This window comes from Gigantopelta aegis, chromosome 6 (genome assembly GCF_016097555.1).
Source record: "Gigantopelta aegis isolate Gae_Host chromosome 6, Gae_host_genome, whole genome shotgun sequence".
NCBI classification, from domain to species: domain Eukaryota; kingdom Metazoa; phylum Mollusca; class Gastropoda; order Neomphalida; family Peltospiridae; genus Gigantopelta; species Gigantopelta aegis.
In genome coordinates this window covers 40862504-40878781 of record NC_054704.1, presented here as the reverse complement: position 1 = coordinate 40878781, position 16278 = coordinate 40862504, and the positions used below count along the sequence as shown (strand labels likewise).

At 36.4% G+C, this 16278-nt stretch overlaps 1 protein-coding gene across 1 annotated transcript in view; it reads right to left on the bottom strand.

Moving 5' to 3' along the window:
• LOC121374048 (DEAD-box ATP-dependent RNA helicase 37-like) overlaps positions 1-16278 on the bottom strand; it is a 32132-nt gene that overhangs the window by 12936 nt on the left and 2918 nt on the right. Inside the window, 7 exon segments of the mRNA XM_041500936.1 lie at positions 718-783; positions 2052-2138; positions 3771-3796; positions 4266-4308; positions 4636-4738; positions 4740-5175; positions 14596-14618. Coding sequence (XP_041356870.1) covers positions 718-783; positions 2052-2138; positions 3771-3796; positions 4266-4308; positions 4636-4738; positions 4740-5175; positions 14596-14618 — 784 coding nt within the window.

Here is a 16278-nt window from a genome sequence, read left to right as displayed (position 1 = left end):
CTAGATGCAATAAAATTGCATAAATTTTTTTTGGTGCAGATGAAACTAAGTTTTTTTTTTTTTTTTTTACAACACTCACATTGATAACCAATCAGAGGACTTGTGGTATTAATTGCTCTAGCAAATGTTATTTGGTTTAGTACTATTTTTAATACCTCATTAGAACAAAATTCAGTAAATTGTTGGATGGGCAATTCCACGATAACTAATGTTACATTGTTTACAAGTTAAAAGTTTGTTTTAATGACACCACTAGAGCACATTAATGTATTAATATTTTCATTAGTAACAAGGGATTTTTTATATGTACCATCCCAGACAGGGTAACACATACCACAGCCTTTGATGTACCAGTTGTGGTGCACTGGCTGGAACGAGAAATAGCTATGGGGATCAAACCCAGACAGACCGTGAATAAAGTTTGCACTTATAAGCTTTTAGCCTGTGTATACATGGACCTAGTCCGAATAGTTAATAAGCAAACCTACTGCAAATGTAATCCAATAACCGACACTAAATTTTGTCCAAAAGTTAAAATTTAATTCACAGAGTATGAATTTTAACCTCTAATGGACAAAACTTGGTACCACGAATTAAGTCTCATATGGTTGTTTATAAATAGTTTTCTTGAACAGAAGTTAAATAACACTGACACCATAACTGAATTTTATCACACGTGCACACATACACACACGTTAGTTTATAAAGATCACTAACCTCCAGCAGTGGGACAGTCTCTAGCCATGTGGCCTTCTTCACCACATTTATAACACGCTCTACCACCTGTAAAAAAAACACCCATTCATTTTAATCAACTCAAAATAAATAATAGTACTGGGGGTGGGGTGGATCTAATTAAAGACACTTTTTTTGGAGACATAAAACACATGTACAATGATCCACAATATTCCAGTCTAGATGATGAAATTAAAATGAAGCAAGGAATTTCAAGCATATAATGGATGCAAAAGCAATGAATAAGCATGATCACTGAAACATGCATGATAACAGTCGACTCACACCACCTCACAATGCTGTCTATACATAACTGCATATAGTTTTCCTCATAAGATAATGTATGCAATGTATAGACGTTTTATGATTATAGCCAAGGCAATCTAAAACTTAAGAAAAGTTCTAAGTTTGTTTTGTTAAACGACACCATTAGAGCACATTGATTTATTATCATGAACTACTGGATGTCAAACATTTGGTAACTCTTAACAAGAGTCTTCGAGAGAAAACCCGCTATGTTTTTCCATTAGTAGCAAGGTATCTTTTATATGCACCATCCCTCAAACAGGACAGCATATACCACTGCTCTTGATATACCAATTGTGGTTGGCCTGGCTCGAACGAGAAATAGCCCCATGGGCCCACCGACAGGGATTGATCCTAGACGGATCAGGCAGGTGTTTTACCACCGAGCTATGTCCTGGCCCTCGAAACTAGTTCTCAGGCATCACAGCCATGCATTTTATTAGTTTAATCAGTAACTGTCAACTTTTATTATAACCCTCGTAATTCAGATCACTCTGTGATGGCAGTTTTCCACAAATAATAATAGTAGTAATAATAATAAATCAAAGTATGTGATATTTTTCAGATCACATACTTTAAGAATTTGATAACCTAATTAGTCTAGGTCTCGGCACTAGGTTTATTGACATTTAAGCAAATGTACTTGGGTGACACTCCATGATTGATGTATGCATTCATAGTCAAATAAAAACATTTCAATGGCAATTTGACACTGAAAGCTGTCCAGCGTTCAGAAAACAAAAAACATTAGGCATAACTCTATTTTGATGTAAGGACATCCAAAATGACGTCATTAAAGTTGCGTGTACAGTTTACAAAAACACGTTGTATTAAGCTTGAGCTTATATGATAGAGAGATTATTACGGTATTTCGTTATCGTCAATATCATATATTAGGAATAAAAATAATATATTATGCTCACCATGGTAATATCAAAATCAAATTCAACAGACATTTGTTATGTACAGAAAAAGGATTTTTTTAAAAAAGAAAAGGAAAAAAGTCTCACCACCTGAACTGTCTGCACTGGGACACTCGCGACTGAAGTGGCCCTCCTCTCCACACTTGTGACACGCCCGACTCCCACCCTCTCCACCTTCACGCCAGTCAATGATACACACAGAGTTAAGCAGGAACACGATTAAAGCAGGTGAAAATTAGCAGATAAAATGATGCATATGTAGGGTTATCCAAGTGAAAACAAGCAAGTGAAATGTCAAGTCCTTGCAATTACGAAAATGTACACACAAATGAACAAAATCATGGCACTAATGGTTAAATCTTCAACATACAAACTGATGAAACTTTTTTTGGTTTTTTTTACACATAAAACTGAAAACATTTTCCACTTCACTTTATATCCTCACTTATAGATTTATATCTTCATAACTACCAGAACTTCAGATATTAAAATATGATCAACTATGTTTACAACCGATGCACAGTCAATAATGAAATTAAATGCAAGGCATAGGCATCCAAGCATGAAATGGTAAAAAAGCTGATGTATTTAGCATATATAGCAGCACATGGTGTACAAACTAATGAAAATGAGATAAAACTGGCATACGATGGAATCCATTACACTAATGTTGTAATATATACACATAATAATCAGAAAATAATAAAAAACAAAGAATGAAATAAACCCCCACCTCAATCTTAAACAAGTGCTCTTAGGTAAATCAAATTGTTTTCTTAAACATTTTGCTACTTTAGAGAAATATACTCCAAGCAAAAAAACAGTCCCTTAAAGGGACATTATGACTTTGCTGCATTTTAAGATGTTTCCGACAAATAAAATATATCTATGATTAAACTTACATATATTTTCGTTTAGAATATCAGTGTCTGTATATTCAATGTGTTTCTGATCGTCTTAATATTTGTAAAAAGCCCAAACTGGATGTCTTCAAAATAATTTCGTACATGCGAATAATTTTTATTTTAGGAAATAAAATGAAATTTAACAGTACAAATATTATCACGATCAGAAACACGTTTAATATACAGCCACTAATATTATATGCAGAAAATTTATTTGATATGTAATTACAGTCGCTAAAAAGTCTGTTAGTTGATATCATCTTTAAAATTGCAGAAAACTCATATATACTATTCTACAATCTAAGTAATGGATGATTATTAATTTTGTGATAAATGGGTAAAAAAACCCAACACTTGGTAATTTGATGAAATTAAATGACTGTCAATTAAATTCTAGTTTTTATCAAACACAAAAAAATTAAAAAGACAAAGAATTATGAAATTGCTTACCGATTTTAATTAATAGATTATTATACAAGCTTGTGTCGTACCGATTTGACAAAACTAGTGTTGGGCAATACATGATCCTGACAAGTTTTGTAAAATCAGTACGACTCACTTTTGAGTAATTTCTATATTATCCATATTATTATTTTAGAAATAAGGACAATCTCAAAATGTTTCAACCACAACTAGGAGATGAAATCCAAAAATTACGTCATTACACGTTCTTGTGCTTCGTACGATTTTTATTAACTCCGTTATGCTGAACCATGTTGAAAATAATCGAAGATATTCATCAAATTAACTGCATATTTGATAAACTGGAGAGTAATTTAAAAAATAATTTTATAGATTAAATTACCAGCAACAGCCATATATATAAATTGCATATGACCATTTATGAGACTTATTTAAATTAAACCACAGCAAGTCAAATATTCAGCATAAGTAAACTCACCAGATCTCTGACCGAAACCACCGCCACTAAAAATGGAAAAAAAGAACAGTAAAACCAACTGAACATTCGGTGAAGTTAGTTTGTTTTGTTTAACAATACCACTAGAGCACATTCATTTATTAATTATCTGCTAAATCAGATGTCAAACATTTGATAATTTTGACACAAAATCCACTACATTTATGACATTAGCAACACAGGATCTTTAATATGCACCATCCCAGACAGGATAGCACATACCACAGCTTGTGATATACCAGTCATTGTACACTGGCTGCAACAAGAAATAGCTCAATGGGCCCACCAATGGGGATTCATCCCACACCAACTTCACATACGGTGACTGCAATAATTTTTGTTCAGCAACATCAGCAAAAAGTCATCTGTAAAGGCTATTCATATTGCAGCTACGTCAGCTGCTGACAGTGCTGCCTTTTAGTTTAAGTTTGAGCCCTGCTTTTAAAGCCTAGTAAAAAGGACAAATCTAGAACTCACCGTGGGGCATTATCACCACCGCTGTCATTTCTTGAACCAAATCCTGAAGACAAATTACATAGTTAGATAATAGCATAGTTTTCAGATATCTTAGATGAGAAAACAGATGTATACACTTAATACTGTTGTGGGAAATACATAGCAGACACATTTTATTTGTTTCTCAAGACAAGCAGCAAATGAAGGTGCTGATTTTTTCTCTTATTAGGTCAAATTACTTGTGTATAAAACAAGACTTGTGCAAGCAATGAATGAACAAAACTATTGCTCTTACAATTTTCACAGGACTAACTAGCAAACACACAACACTAATATCAGATAATAAATATTATGTAGTCTTTGAAATACTAAAAACAAGTGAATATCTCACCTCGGCTTCCCCCTCCAAATCCTCTGTTGCCTCCAAATCCCCGACTTGGTTTTGAGTCTGAACTGTCTCCGTCTCCCCCACCCCCACCAAATCCCCCTCGTCCCACCACCACCACCACCACCGAATCCTCCCCTGCTTCCACCAAATCCTCTACTTGGTTTGGATTCGGAACTTTCTGAATTGTTCCAATCGTCATTGGCACTGCTTGCACTCTGGTTTCCGAAACCACCTCGACCTCCACCACGGGTGGGCCTAGAGTCACTCGAATTGTCGCTCTGTTCTGAACGTCCTCCGAAACCACCACCACCACCTCCGCCGCCAAACCCGCCTCTCTTAGACCCAAAACCACCCCCACTGCCAAACGATGGTTTGCTGCCAAAACCTGGCTTCACTTCCTCTGAATTGTCTACATTCTCCTTGTTTGCTAGACCTCCGCGACCTCGGGACCCAAATTTCTTTGGTTCTGCTGAGCTGCCGAATCCATTGGCAAGACCACCTGGTGCGGCCACTCTGCCCAATATACCACGACCAAATCCACGACTGAAAAGAAAAATGAAACAGATCTTGATAGGACAATAAATTTAATTACTGGATTGGTTTTTAAAGAGTTGAGTTTTCTAGAACAAATGTTTCAGATCACAAAAACCTGTTTATCAAGCAACCATACTTCCAGAGACCCCGTAACAACCACAAAAGGAATCAACAGCAGATTTTGACAGCTAAATTGATAATAAATTTTGACCAACAATGAAAATCATGAAATATTGGGATACACGAATCCTAGTTCGTTTCCCCAAAAATGCTTAGTAAAACAGTTATTGGGAATAATGGACATAAATGCTGGGCAGCTGGCCACAAATGCTCAAAGAAAACACTACTTTTTATATTTTTAATCAAAATTAACTGATCTAAAATATCATAAAAATTAAAAAACCCAGTGTTCTCACTGCTCCATTTAAGCTAGGCCCCGCTAATGCATTTTGCCACCCTCCTTTATTTTCCCGCACCCTACTATATTATCCGCTATTTCCAAATGCACACTTTTTCCCACACAAAAAGAATCGATCAGTCTGCACACTGGACATCAAAGAAAACAAGCCATGTTGTATGTACGAAAAAACAACTGATGAAAAACGAGTAGCTTATGACAGTTACTGTAACGTAATAATAATTTAACAGCATTTTTAACAGCCTCTATTTTGTCCAAAACTGTATCCATTTGTATGTTTGATACACACAATAAAAGTTATATTTTGTTTGAGTAATGACTTATTTTTTTTTAAATGGATTCGGCAATCTCCGACTGAAAAAACACTTATTTGGCTCCAAATTTGTCACTCGATCAGAACGGTCATTCTGTGTTTTGATTCCACTATCTTCTGTTATGTTGTCCTCAACTGCAAATTTAATTGGTTGTAACCAATGATTTTTACTTTGTCATTCTGTTTTCATTTATGGGGGGATATCACTGCGTATAAAAACGGAAGTGGTAGTGTTTATCATTAAAATCATTGGGTGCCAAATAATATATACACCACTTTTACAAAATGGCGTTATCAAAGCAACTGATTCATTCAATGAAGATTTGCCTGTGAATGTTAGACCGACAATATCGGTTCAATTAAAAGATGAATCGGCTTGTATTTCTTATGAACTTTTTTGTACCAAATACTGAAAGGCAAAATAAGGAGTATGTAGTATTTTCCCCAGAAATTTGGCAAGGCCTGGTAGAAACAATACTTTGAGGGGCATTTTCACCATATTTCAGGGCACTATTTTGCATTAAAGACAATTTTTTATTTTTTTTAAATATATGTAATTAATGTTCTTGCTTTAATAAATGAATAACAAAATGTATAACATATTTTTATTAACAATACATTTTTTTAGTGTTTTATCAAGGCAATTTTAGAATTAATTATTGAAAAAGGCTTTTTCAATCTCAGTGCAGCATGGCACTGATTAAGGCAAGATGGTGCTAGACTAGTGAGGCATGGTGCTGCACCATGCTAAAACAAGCTAGGGAAAACACCAGTACTGTATGTCTTTCCACAAAGTTGACCAACACACAAGATATATGGTAACCAAGCCCCCCCCCTTCAATTTTCAGCCTGCGAGAACACTGAAAACCCACAAAAATAATACTTACAGATTCAAATATGAACTTTATTTTACGTATAAATATTTATAAAACATTTGAGTGAATACATGCGAGTAAATAAATATAAACTTGTACCCACTCAATGTGTCATTTGTCACAAATTAATCTAGTAGTCTAAAGGTTAAGACTGTTAAAAGATATATACCAATTAAAACCTGTATCAAGGGGTCCAACCTAAACCGCATGACACATGCTTGAACTTCGTATACCACTACCAAAATGGTGGATATAGCTTGCTTCACTACACGACGGTGAGTACATTTTGTCTTACAGCTGCATGCTAAATGCCTTTCTGATTAAAATAATATTGCGATACGGCTGTAGAATGAATACTATCCATATGTTTACATAATTCCCAATTTTGTTCAACCACAAAAAAGCTATTAAAGAAAAACCTCGTTGTTTTGACGACCAAAACAAACATGATAAAAGTTTTTTGTGTTATTTTAAGGAAACAAGTAATATTTATATACTTAAAAAGTGTCATGATGGAAGTTTGTATACCCTGGAAGCTAAATGAAGCAAATACATTTTGGAAAGTCATTTTATAATTATCCATCCAAGAATTTTCTTATAGTGCACATAATTTGTCTCCTCCCCCGGGTTTAGGACACCTAATCGTATGTTCCAAATTTTGTTTTTCAGAACAGTTTGTGAAGACTGCGGCCAACAATACTCTGGAAGGTCTGCCGTCCGCAGACATGTGTTGCCCATCACGGCAGACCAGGCGGGCACCAGTGCACTGACTGTGGACAAGTGTTTTCAACTAGGAGTCGTTTCTAAGGACACCACGTTTCCAGATTCATTGGAATGAATATCTAGTTTTTATATAGTGTTTAATAAATCAACATTATAATGCACTGTAGTATTAGTTTGTTATTAGTCCCCCACTGGTCACCTAAAACAGCAATTCTAGTATATGGATACATGCCGTGTATCTTGGATAGGCCAAAGTGACCTTGGCTCTGACCCTTAATGACAGAGTGGCATAAGGTGTCAAAAAGTGTGTGTGTGTGGGCACTTTTACACCATTATAAAGCAAAATATCTTAAAAAGTGTGGGGGCACATGGCCCCTTGCTCCCCCAACTTCCTACGCCAGTGTGACAATATGATGTAAGTTCCATAACGAGTGACGGTTGATTATTGTATTTATTTCACTCTCGTTAATTAAGACATGGGCTTTAGTCTTAAGGCCACCGCAGACATTTGCAACTCTGTCGCATGCAATTGAAATTGCAAGCAACTTTTTCTCTCGTTGCACTGATCCGCACACACATGCGACCACCAGCAATTTTAGTCTAGCAATGATTACGTGACAGTCAAAATGGTGCCCTCCCCACTTATGTGTTTTGACGGTGGTCATCGAGATATGTTCTTAAACATATTTGTTATGACGTAGAAGACTGAATTTACGTAAAGTAGCACTGAATTAGTCACACGAAATGGAGTTATAGTATTTTTTTGCTTTTAAAAAATCCAAAGAAAAAATGCATATTATTAGGCCTATTGGTAGGATATGTTCGAACAAAAACGACCACTCACGATACCCAAGTGATAATTTTCTTTTCTCTAGGACTACGTAATTGGTCAGTTTTGTGATTTTAGATGGGAAAGTCTACTTAATCAAGGGTTTTACAGAATTACTTACAGTAATAAAGCTGGTAAAGTCCATTACGATTTGAGGTTATCACACAATACCATGTGATCTTAATAAAAGAGGCACGTCTTTTTAGTGTCTAGACACAGTGTCTAGGGACTGTCTAAATATACACCTGCCAATCAAGAACCACAGGTACAGGCCACGGAAAGAAAAGGCCAATTAAGCAAGAAAACACTCGACTATTATTTCAGTACGTGGGTTAATTTATATAACAAAATATAACAGTTATTTCAACACTTTGACAATGGTGGTTTATTTTGTATTGAAAAATAAACCACATATACACGTTGCTGTGTTACTGGAATAGATATCATTACAGAAAATTGCGAAGCATGTGCAAAAATCAGGTATGTTTTGTTTCTTCGAAGACTTAATTCCTGATATGACACGTTAGGTATTACGTAACCACCAGCTCGCCAGAGGGCTTATTCACTGGGATGGTACAAAATGGCTGTGCCCATTATATATAATAGCCGTCACATTTAACTGTTTTATTAACTATACGATTATACTTGTTTATATTAAGCAATAATGTGCATTATGTGTCGTTGAATATGCACCAGTCCAAAAGCCTTGCTTTAGCATTCCTTTAAGGCGCACACGTTTGCGATAGCGTACAATTAGATGCAATAAAATCAAACATGTTTATTAGAGCAATTTCAGTTGCATGTAACAAAAATTGCATCGCAGGCTAGCGCACACGATGCAACGACGTACGATGTTTGTTGCATGTAACTGAAATTGCACCTTGTTGCAAAGGTCTGCGGTGGCCTTTTGAAAATTAACTAACGTGAGTGATATAAGTAAGATAGTCAACCTTCACGAATTGATAAACGTATTTCATAAATGAGGGCATTTACATTACATTTCTGTTTTCATTCTACTAAAACAAAATTAATTTTTCAAGCTGAACAGAGAAAAAATAGGAATTACAATTGTGACATCACATTAAAAATACTGCATCACAATGCGTTTTTATCCAATCCAAAGCCTCTGAGATGTTTCTCATATGGAGTGTTGATAACCTAAATGTTTAATTTCTGCTGCCAGTGGTATCACATAGTGTCAGTGATGTAACACGAGCAGTTATAGGATAAATAGACTATTAAGGCTGCCTTTGAATATAAATGTATTTGTAATCAAATCATAACCAATAGACCTCTTTCACATTCCCATTGCGCATGTGCGAAAAGAATACCGTCCCTTGCTGAATTGGATGGTATCGAGGCTATATACAAATGGGGCGGGCATGATCGACAGTTGTCATGAGCATCGTGAGTAGCTTCGTAGAAGCTATGAATCTCTAGCGACTAATGTACATATTTCGAATAAGATGTTAAAATAGCTGCGAAAAATTGTCTACTTAAGTTTACATCGGAATGGTTTAAGACCAAAAGCAGTGAAACATTAACTTAGACGAAGTCTCTGGAGCCGCCTGTCAAGGGTATCAACGCAAAATTAAGATTCATACAATAAAATTAACTTTAGTGGAACGTGTTTGCTACTTTTAATAAATTAGAATTATAGTTAAATATTCACACGGATTTCCAGTGATGTTTAATTCTCGACATGTATCAGTATTTAAAATTTAATAAAATATGCCTCCCTTTCCCCCTAAAAACCCCTAACTAACATAGACCTTTATCACAGTTCTATTTTCCCCTCATTGTTTCATTACAAAAAGACAGTCTAATCAATGTTACAGGTCTATCCACAAATTATTTATGTATCTATTTATTTAATTATTTATCTTATTTTATTTATTATTTTATTTTCACTATCATTTATATCACTATCAGATACATACAACTTCACTTGAAATAATATCCGATATTTACAAATTTTTAAAACATATATGAGTCGTCATGCGAAGAATTTAGAAGATGACTACTTCTTTACATGAAGATCAGTTTAAGTAAACATATGTAAGTACAATAGTGTTTGGTTACTATTTTGTACCCGAGAACATTGGTCGAGATAGTTAGCGATACCATCAGTACTTTGATACACATTTATAAGCATAGGGAGAAGTCCTATATATCGATATGGTATGCAAGTATCGCACGTTTTTATAACGTACATGATTATACATAACAAGTTCAGCAACTTTTCCACAGTGGTAGACCCATGCAACCCGATACGATCCTAAATTGATGTTTGGTCTAACTTATGAATATTGTATATAACTTCAGGCCCATAGCCAGCATGATTAGCGGAGAGGGAGGAGAGTAGTAGAAATTTCATGTAAACGGAACTCATCAAATGCGAGTGTCAAAGGCGCGGAGCCGTAGACAATTGTTTGTCCGTTTCCCCAGATTTATACACACACACATAACCCCTTGCCAAACAAGGAGATGACGCCGGTTACCTCAAGAATAATACACAAACTTTTGTTGTGAAATATATGTTAACAAGTTGCATTAAGTTGTGGTATGCATGTAAAATGGCCTGATCATAGAGACACGACAAGAAACCGTTGTTTTTAATCGTACCAATGTATTTATAATAAATGATACATGGCATAATTCTCATACAAACAGGATAGCATACACGACGTCCTTTGATGGATCATTGGTTGGGACAGGAAATAAACATCACTGAGGAGGATTGAACCGTCAGCAAACAAAACCTCGAACAGACATTCTTGCTAAGTTATCCTGGTCATTTGGGGACAAGGACTTTTATATGTAAAATTTGATTTCTTCTTCTTCATTTGAGCGGAACTCAATCCTGCAAGGGAGGATCTGACCATTCTAAGGTCAGTAGCAACCGAGAAGTCGGAGGACGGACTATAGCCCCCCTTTTATAAACCTGGTTTAAAATATGGCTTTTGCCCTCCCCACCCCCATAACTAGACTGTGTCCCTCCTCTACAGATTGTGCCCCCTCCCCTCCCCCAACTCCAGATATTGTTCCTACAAGCTTGATTCTAATGTTTTATGTACCATAGCTCAAATGTTATATGTATTAATTCATTTAATTTTATTCCAAATACCAAACAATTTTTTAAAATAACTTGGTGAAAAGAAATCCCGAAAAGAATCCTGAATGTATTTATCTGTATATTGCTTTATAAATATTTAAATCATGTTAATACAATAAATATCTGCATATACACACACACACACGTTAATATTATTTCAGCCCATATCAGATATTTATTGCGTACGAATCCGAACCGATGGTTTGTCGGGTGTTAATAACCAAATATTTTTTATTTCGTAATAACCAATAATTCACAAATGTCTCCAATAAGTCTTGTTGGATGTCGATAGAATTTGCGTGTTCCCTACGATAGAATAATTAATCATGGACATATTCACATATTGCGTGGCCTCCCATTGTCTATGCCCCCCAACTTGTCCATAGGTTTATTTTTGAGAGATCTCGCGTGAGTTCACGGTTTGCGTCCTTGAGTTACCCCGCAACGGGTACATTCGCAGTGGAATGTAAAAGAGGTCTATTATATATAAGCATTCACAGGTCTCAAACAATACTTGGGTGAGTTTTGTTTTGTTTTGTTTTTTTAGAAATAAGAACGCATTTGAATAGTTGAAACTTAGTTTATGTGTACAATTTAATTGCATGTAACATCTGAAGACATGAGCATATTGTCCTTGATTCCAAGTCATACTGAAGGAAGTATCTTTCCTCCATCCACCTTGTAGTTGGCACGTGCAGGTTGAACTACTTGTGGTCCAGGATATACCCCGGTGAGAAAACCCTCTCATGCATCTGATAAACTGACCTAAAAATAAATTTCCCTCTCCAAAACAAGTCCTTGTTGGCATCAGAATACCTCATACAGTATCTCCCCATTACTGAAAAACCCCACACCTCAAGTTGAAATATATAATCATGACATTTTAGGGGTACCGTACATTTTCAAATATAACTGTTTGAAGTAAACGAAATCTTGACTTAAACCCAGGGGAGCAGACGAATATGTGCTTAAACTATAAGAAATGTCTTGGATGAACAATTATAAAACGACTTTCCAAAACGTATTTGCTTAATTTAGCTCCCAGGGTGTACAAGCTTTCAGCATGACACTTTTAAAGTATATTTATATACAACTTGTTTTGTTAAAATAACACAAAATGTTTTGATCATGTTTATTTTGACTGTCAAAACAACAAGGTTTTTCTTCAATATTTTTTTTCTGGTTGAACAAAATCGAGAATTACGTAAACAGATGGATAGAGTATTCATTCTAGAGCCGTATCGCAATATTATTTTAATCAGAAAGGCATTGAGCAGGTAGCTGTAAAACAAAATGTACTCACCGTTGTGTAGCTTCGAAGTGAGCTTTATCCGCCATTTTGGTAGTGGTACACTAAGTTCAAACACGTGTCATACGGTTTAGGTTGGACCCCTTGTGTATGGTGACATTTAAATATGTAATAGATATTTAATAATCATTTTCAGTTATTAATTGGTACACTAACAAATGAAAATTGTGGGTTATACAAAAACAAATTCAGGTACAACCAATTTAACTTTTGCTTAACCCATCATGACCATGTTAAATACATACTCTTCAAAAGAAGAAACGCAAAACCACATTGTCGTAACATTTGGAGAATTGATTTAATTATTGAATGGTGAGTCCGATAATTACCAAATGTTGCAGGATTGTTCACAATTCACTCTAGTCCATTGTGAGTAAGTGATAGGACACACCACCAAGGTCAAGGTCATCTGGAGTCAATACCGGGTGTGGCCTCCGCGTGTGTTGACAACTGCTGGCACCGCCTGCCCATTGAAGCAACCAGAGTACGGATGACGTCCCGGGGGATGGTGGCCCACTCGGCCTGCAAGGCTGCTGCCAGCTCGGGCAGGGTCGGGGGCTGTGGTTGTCGCTGTCGGAGGCGTCGGTCAACTCGTCCCATAGATGCTCAATTGGGTTCAAATACGGTGATATCGATGGCCAAGGAAGGACATTAATGTTGTTGTTCTGTAGGAAAGCCGTTGTGAGACGTGCTGTGTGAGGCCTGGCGTTGTCATGTTGGAACACTGCGTTGGCGTTGGCCATAACTGGAACGATGTGTGGCCGGAGGATCTGGTCAGTGTAGCCCTGTGCATTCAGGTTGCCCTGCACGTGGACCAGGTCAGTTCTGCCAGTGTGTGAGATGGCTGCCCACACCATGACACTACCCCTGCTGAATCTGTCCACTTCCTGCACGCAGTTTGCCGCATAACGTTCACCACGACGCCTATACACGCGACATCTTCCATCATGACGTCGGAGCAGAAATCGGGACTCGTCACTGAACCACACCTGTCTCCATCGCAGTTGAGGCCATTGTCGATGAATCTGGCACCACTGCAGTCGGAGTCGACGGTGTTGTGGTGTTAAGATGACACCTCGAACTGGACGTCTGGCACGAATTCCTACCTCACGTAGGCGGTTCCGTACGGTCTGGTCGGATATCCTGCGCAAACCTGGTATTGCTGCGGTTGTGGAGGTGGCAGTAGTCAATCGTTCCCGAAGGTGGCGTACCCGGATGTAGCGGTCCTGCCCGGGGGTAGTGACCTGTGGTCGACCGGATCTAGGGAGGTCACGTGTTGATCCATGTTGCTGGTAACGGTCCCACAGTCTGGAGATGGTGCTTGGGGACACATGGAATGCCCTGGCAACGGCCGTTCTGGATTCGCCTGCGTCTAGTCGGCCGATGGCATTGTTTCTCTGCGGTTCACTGAGACGTGGCATGTCCTGGATTGTCAACTGTCGGCCAGATACAGAGGCCAGGCAAGCGAACACCCTGCACTTTTATACTGTCGGTGTTCATGTTGCACGTGCAGTGGTGACATGGTTTGCACGTGGCTGCGTTTTTGCGAATATTCACATTTTGAAACTTTATTTTACAGTAGCTGCGTTTTATTGAATGTAACCGTGGGAATGTGTTTGGGACATGCAATGACCTTATAATTCACAAAGCATGAACCGGTAGGAAACATAAAATCGAAGTTATAACCCATTTGTACCCTTTTGCGTTTCTTTTTTTGAAGAGTATATATATCCTAAATTCAATGCACTATAAAAGGGTTACGCAAAACTAGATTTGTGCAAGAGACGTGTGAAAGAAATAATAAATATTGCACTTTTCAGAGGCAGGGCATTCGTAGCAAAACTTACCCGCCAAATCCACTGGTGCTCGACTGTAAAATAAAATAAAAACTTTTAAATATAGTAGCAAGTTTTAGACATCTAATCAAATATGAAAATAAGATGCAACGTCAGTGAAAAGTTTGTGGCATATGTTCAATAGTTTGTTATAACAGTGTCACTTAAACATATTGTATATGAGATTTCTAAGTATTATAAGTAAGTGTTTGAATTATGAGCTCTTATCATCTTGCCCATTTGGATAGCAGGGTAAAATGAGTATGGCGCCATAACCACATTTAAAAAAAAAAAAAAAAATTAAGTTGACCGTTTGATATAATTACTGACTTATCATTACTGCAAGCTTTTCTTAACCATAACCCATTTTTTTTTTCTGGGGGAGGCCCTCCATACCCCCAATTGACTGCGGTTGCATTCAGCACACATTGTAAATATTAAATTTCATAGCGCCATACCCAAAAAATTATTTTTGGCAGAAACACTGGATAGACCCTACAGAACCATGGTTGCCAACAGGGCCAGTTAAAAACAAATCTTACTGGCCCTTCTCAAATTCAACTAGCCCTCCATTGTAATTTAAATGCACAGCCAAAATCAAAACTGGAATATTCTTTGTTGAATAATAACCATGTATTATAGTCTGTTTCCTTCAAAAGGAAACTGATGAATTGGCATGTAACTACATAATGAATAGTTAAACTTCATATAAAAACATGTTATCAAGTTTTAAACCCATACCAACTCAAATAACATTTTTTGAAGAAAAAAGAAGAGAGAAATCCAGTATAAATATAAAGAATTCTTTACAAATTACCATCAAATTATGATGATTGAATCTCATGTTTAATACATGAATGAAAACAAAATGCTAGAACAGCCGAATATGGTAGAACTGTGCATGCTTTAGTATATAAACCTAGTCTCGGGGAGGCAGTCCTCTTTGTAGCGATGCAAGAAGGGGTACAATCTCCAGTATCGGATTTCCTCGGGAATGGACGAAGCACACACACGTATGCATTTAATTAGGATATTGTAAATGCTACATTAGTAGGCTACTAATAAAATAAATATTAAAAGAAAAATAAATCTGTAAAAAGACGAACATTTAAAAAATATATACATGTACATGTACTTAGTTATTATATCACATAGCATAACAGTGTACTTTTTGTTTATTACAGTAATATTGGACAGTTATGTCATTATGTAAGTCTTGGTGTCAAGACTTTAGATCTGATATATTCTTATTTAATGCAAATCGCTTAAATTTAAAACAATATCGACAACGACAATTAGTTATCTGACCATTGGAATAAGCCATGGGCTGTAGTAATGGAACAGGTCATTGTTATTTGTATATATGCGCATGCGCTCACGTTAGTGAATTAAAACTACAAGATAGATTTTGATTTTGTTCCAGAATAATGTAAGCTAATTAAATATGATGTTATGTTAGAAGTTTTAAGCTCTATCTCCTCCTTTAGGTGACATATACAATTATTACTGTTATTTAGTAACATTGTATTAACTTGAAAGTAAAGTAGGGCTAGTGAATTTTTAATTGTGGCTCGTAGATTTTTAAAATCACTGATCCCATGGCAAGTAGATTTTATAAAAATTGTAGAAGCCCTGATTGATACAGGTAGGTTTAACATTTAATAGTAATGTCAGAAACACTTACAGATTACTGTT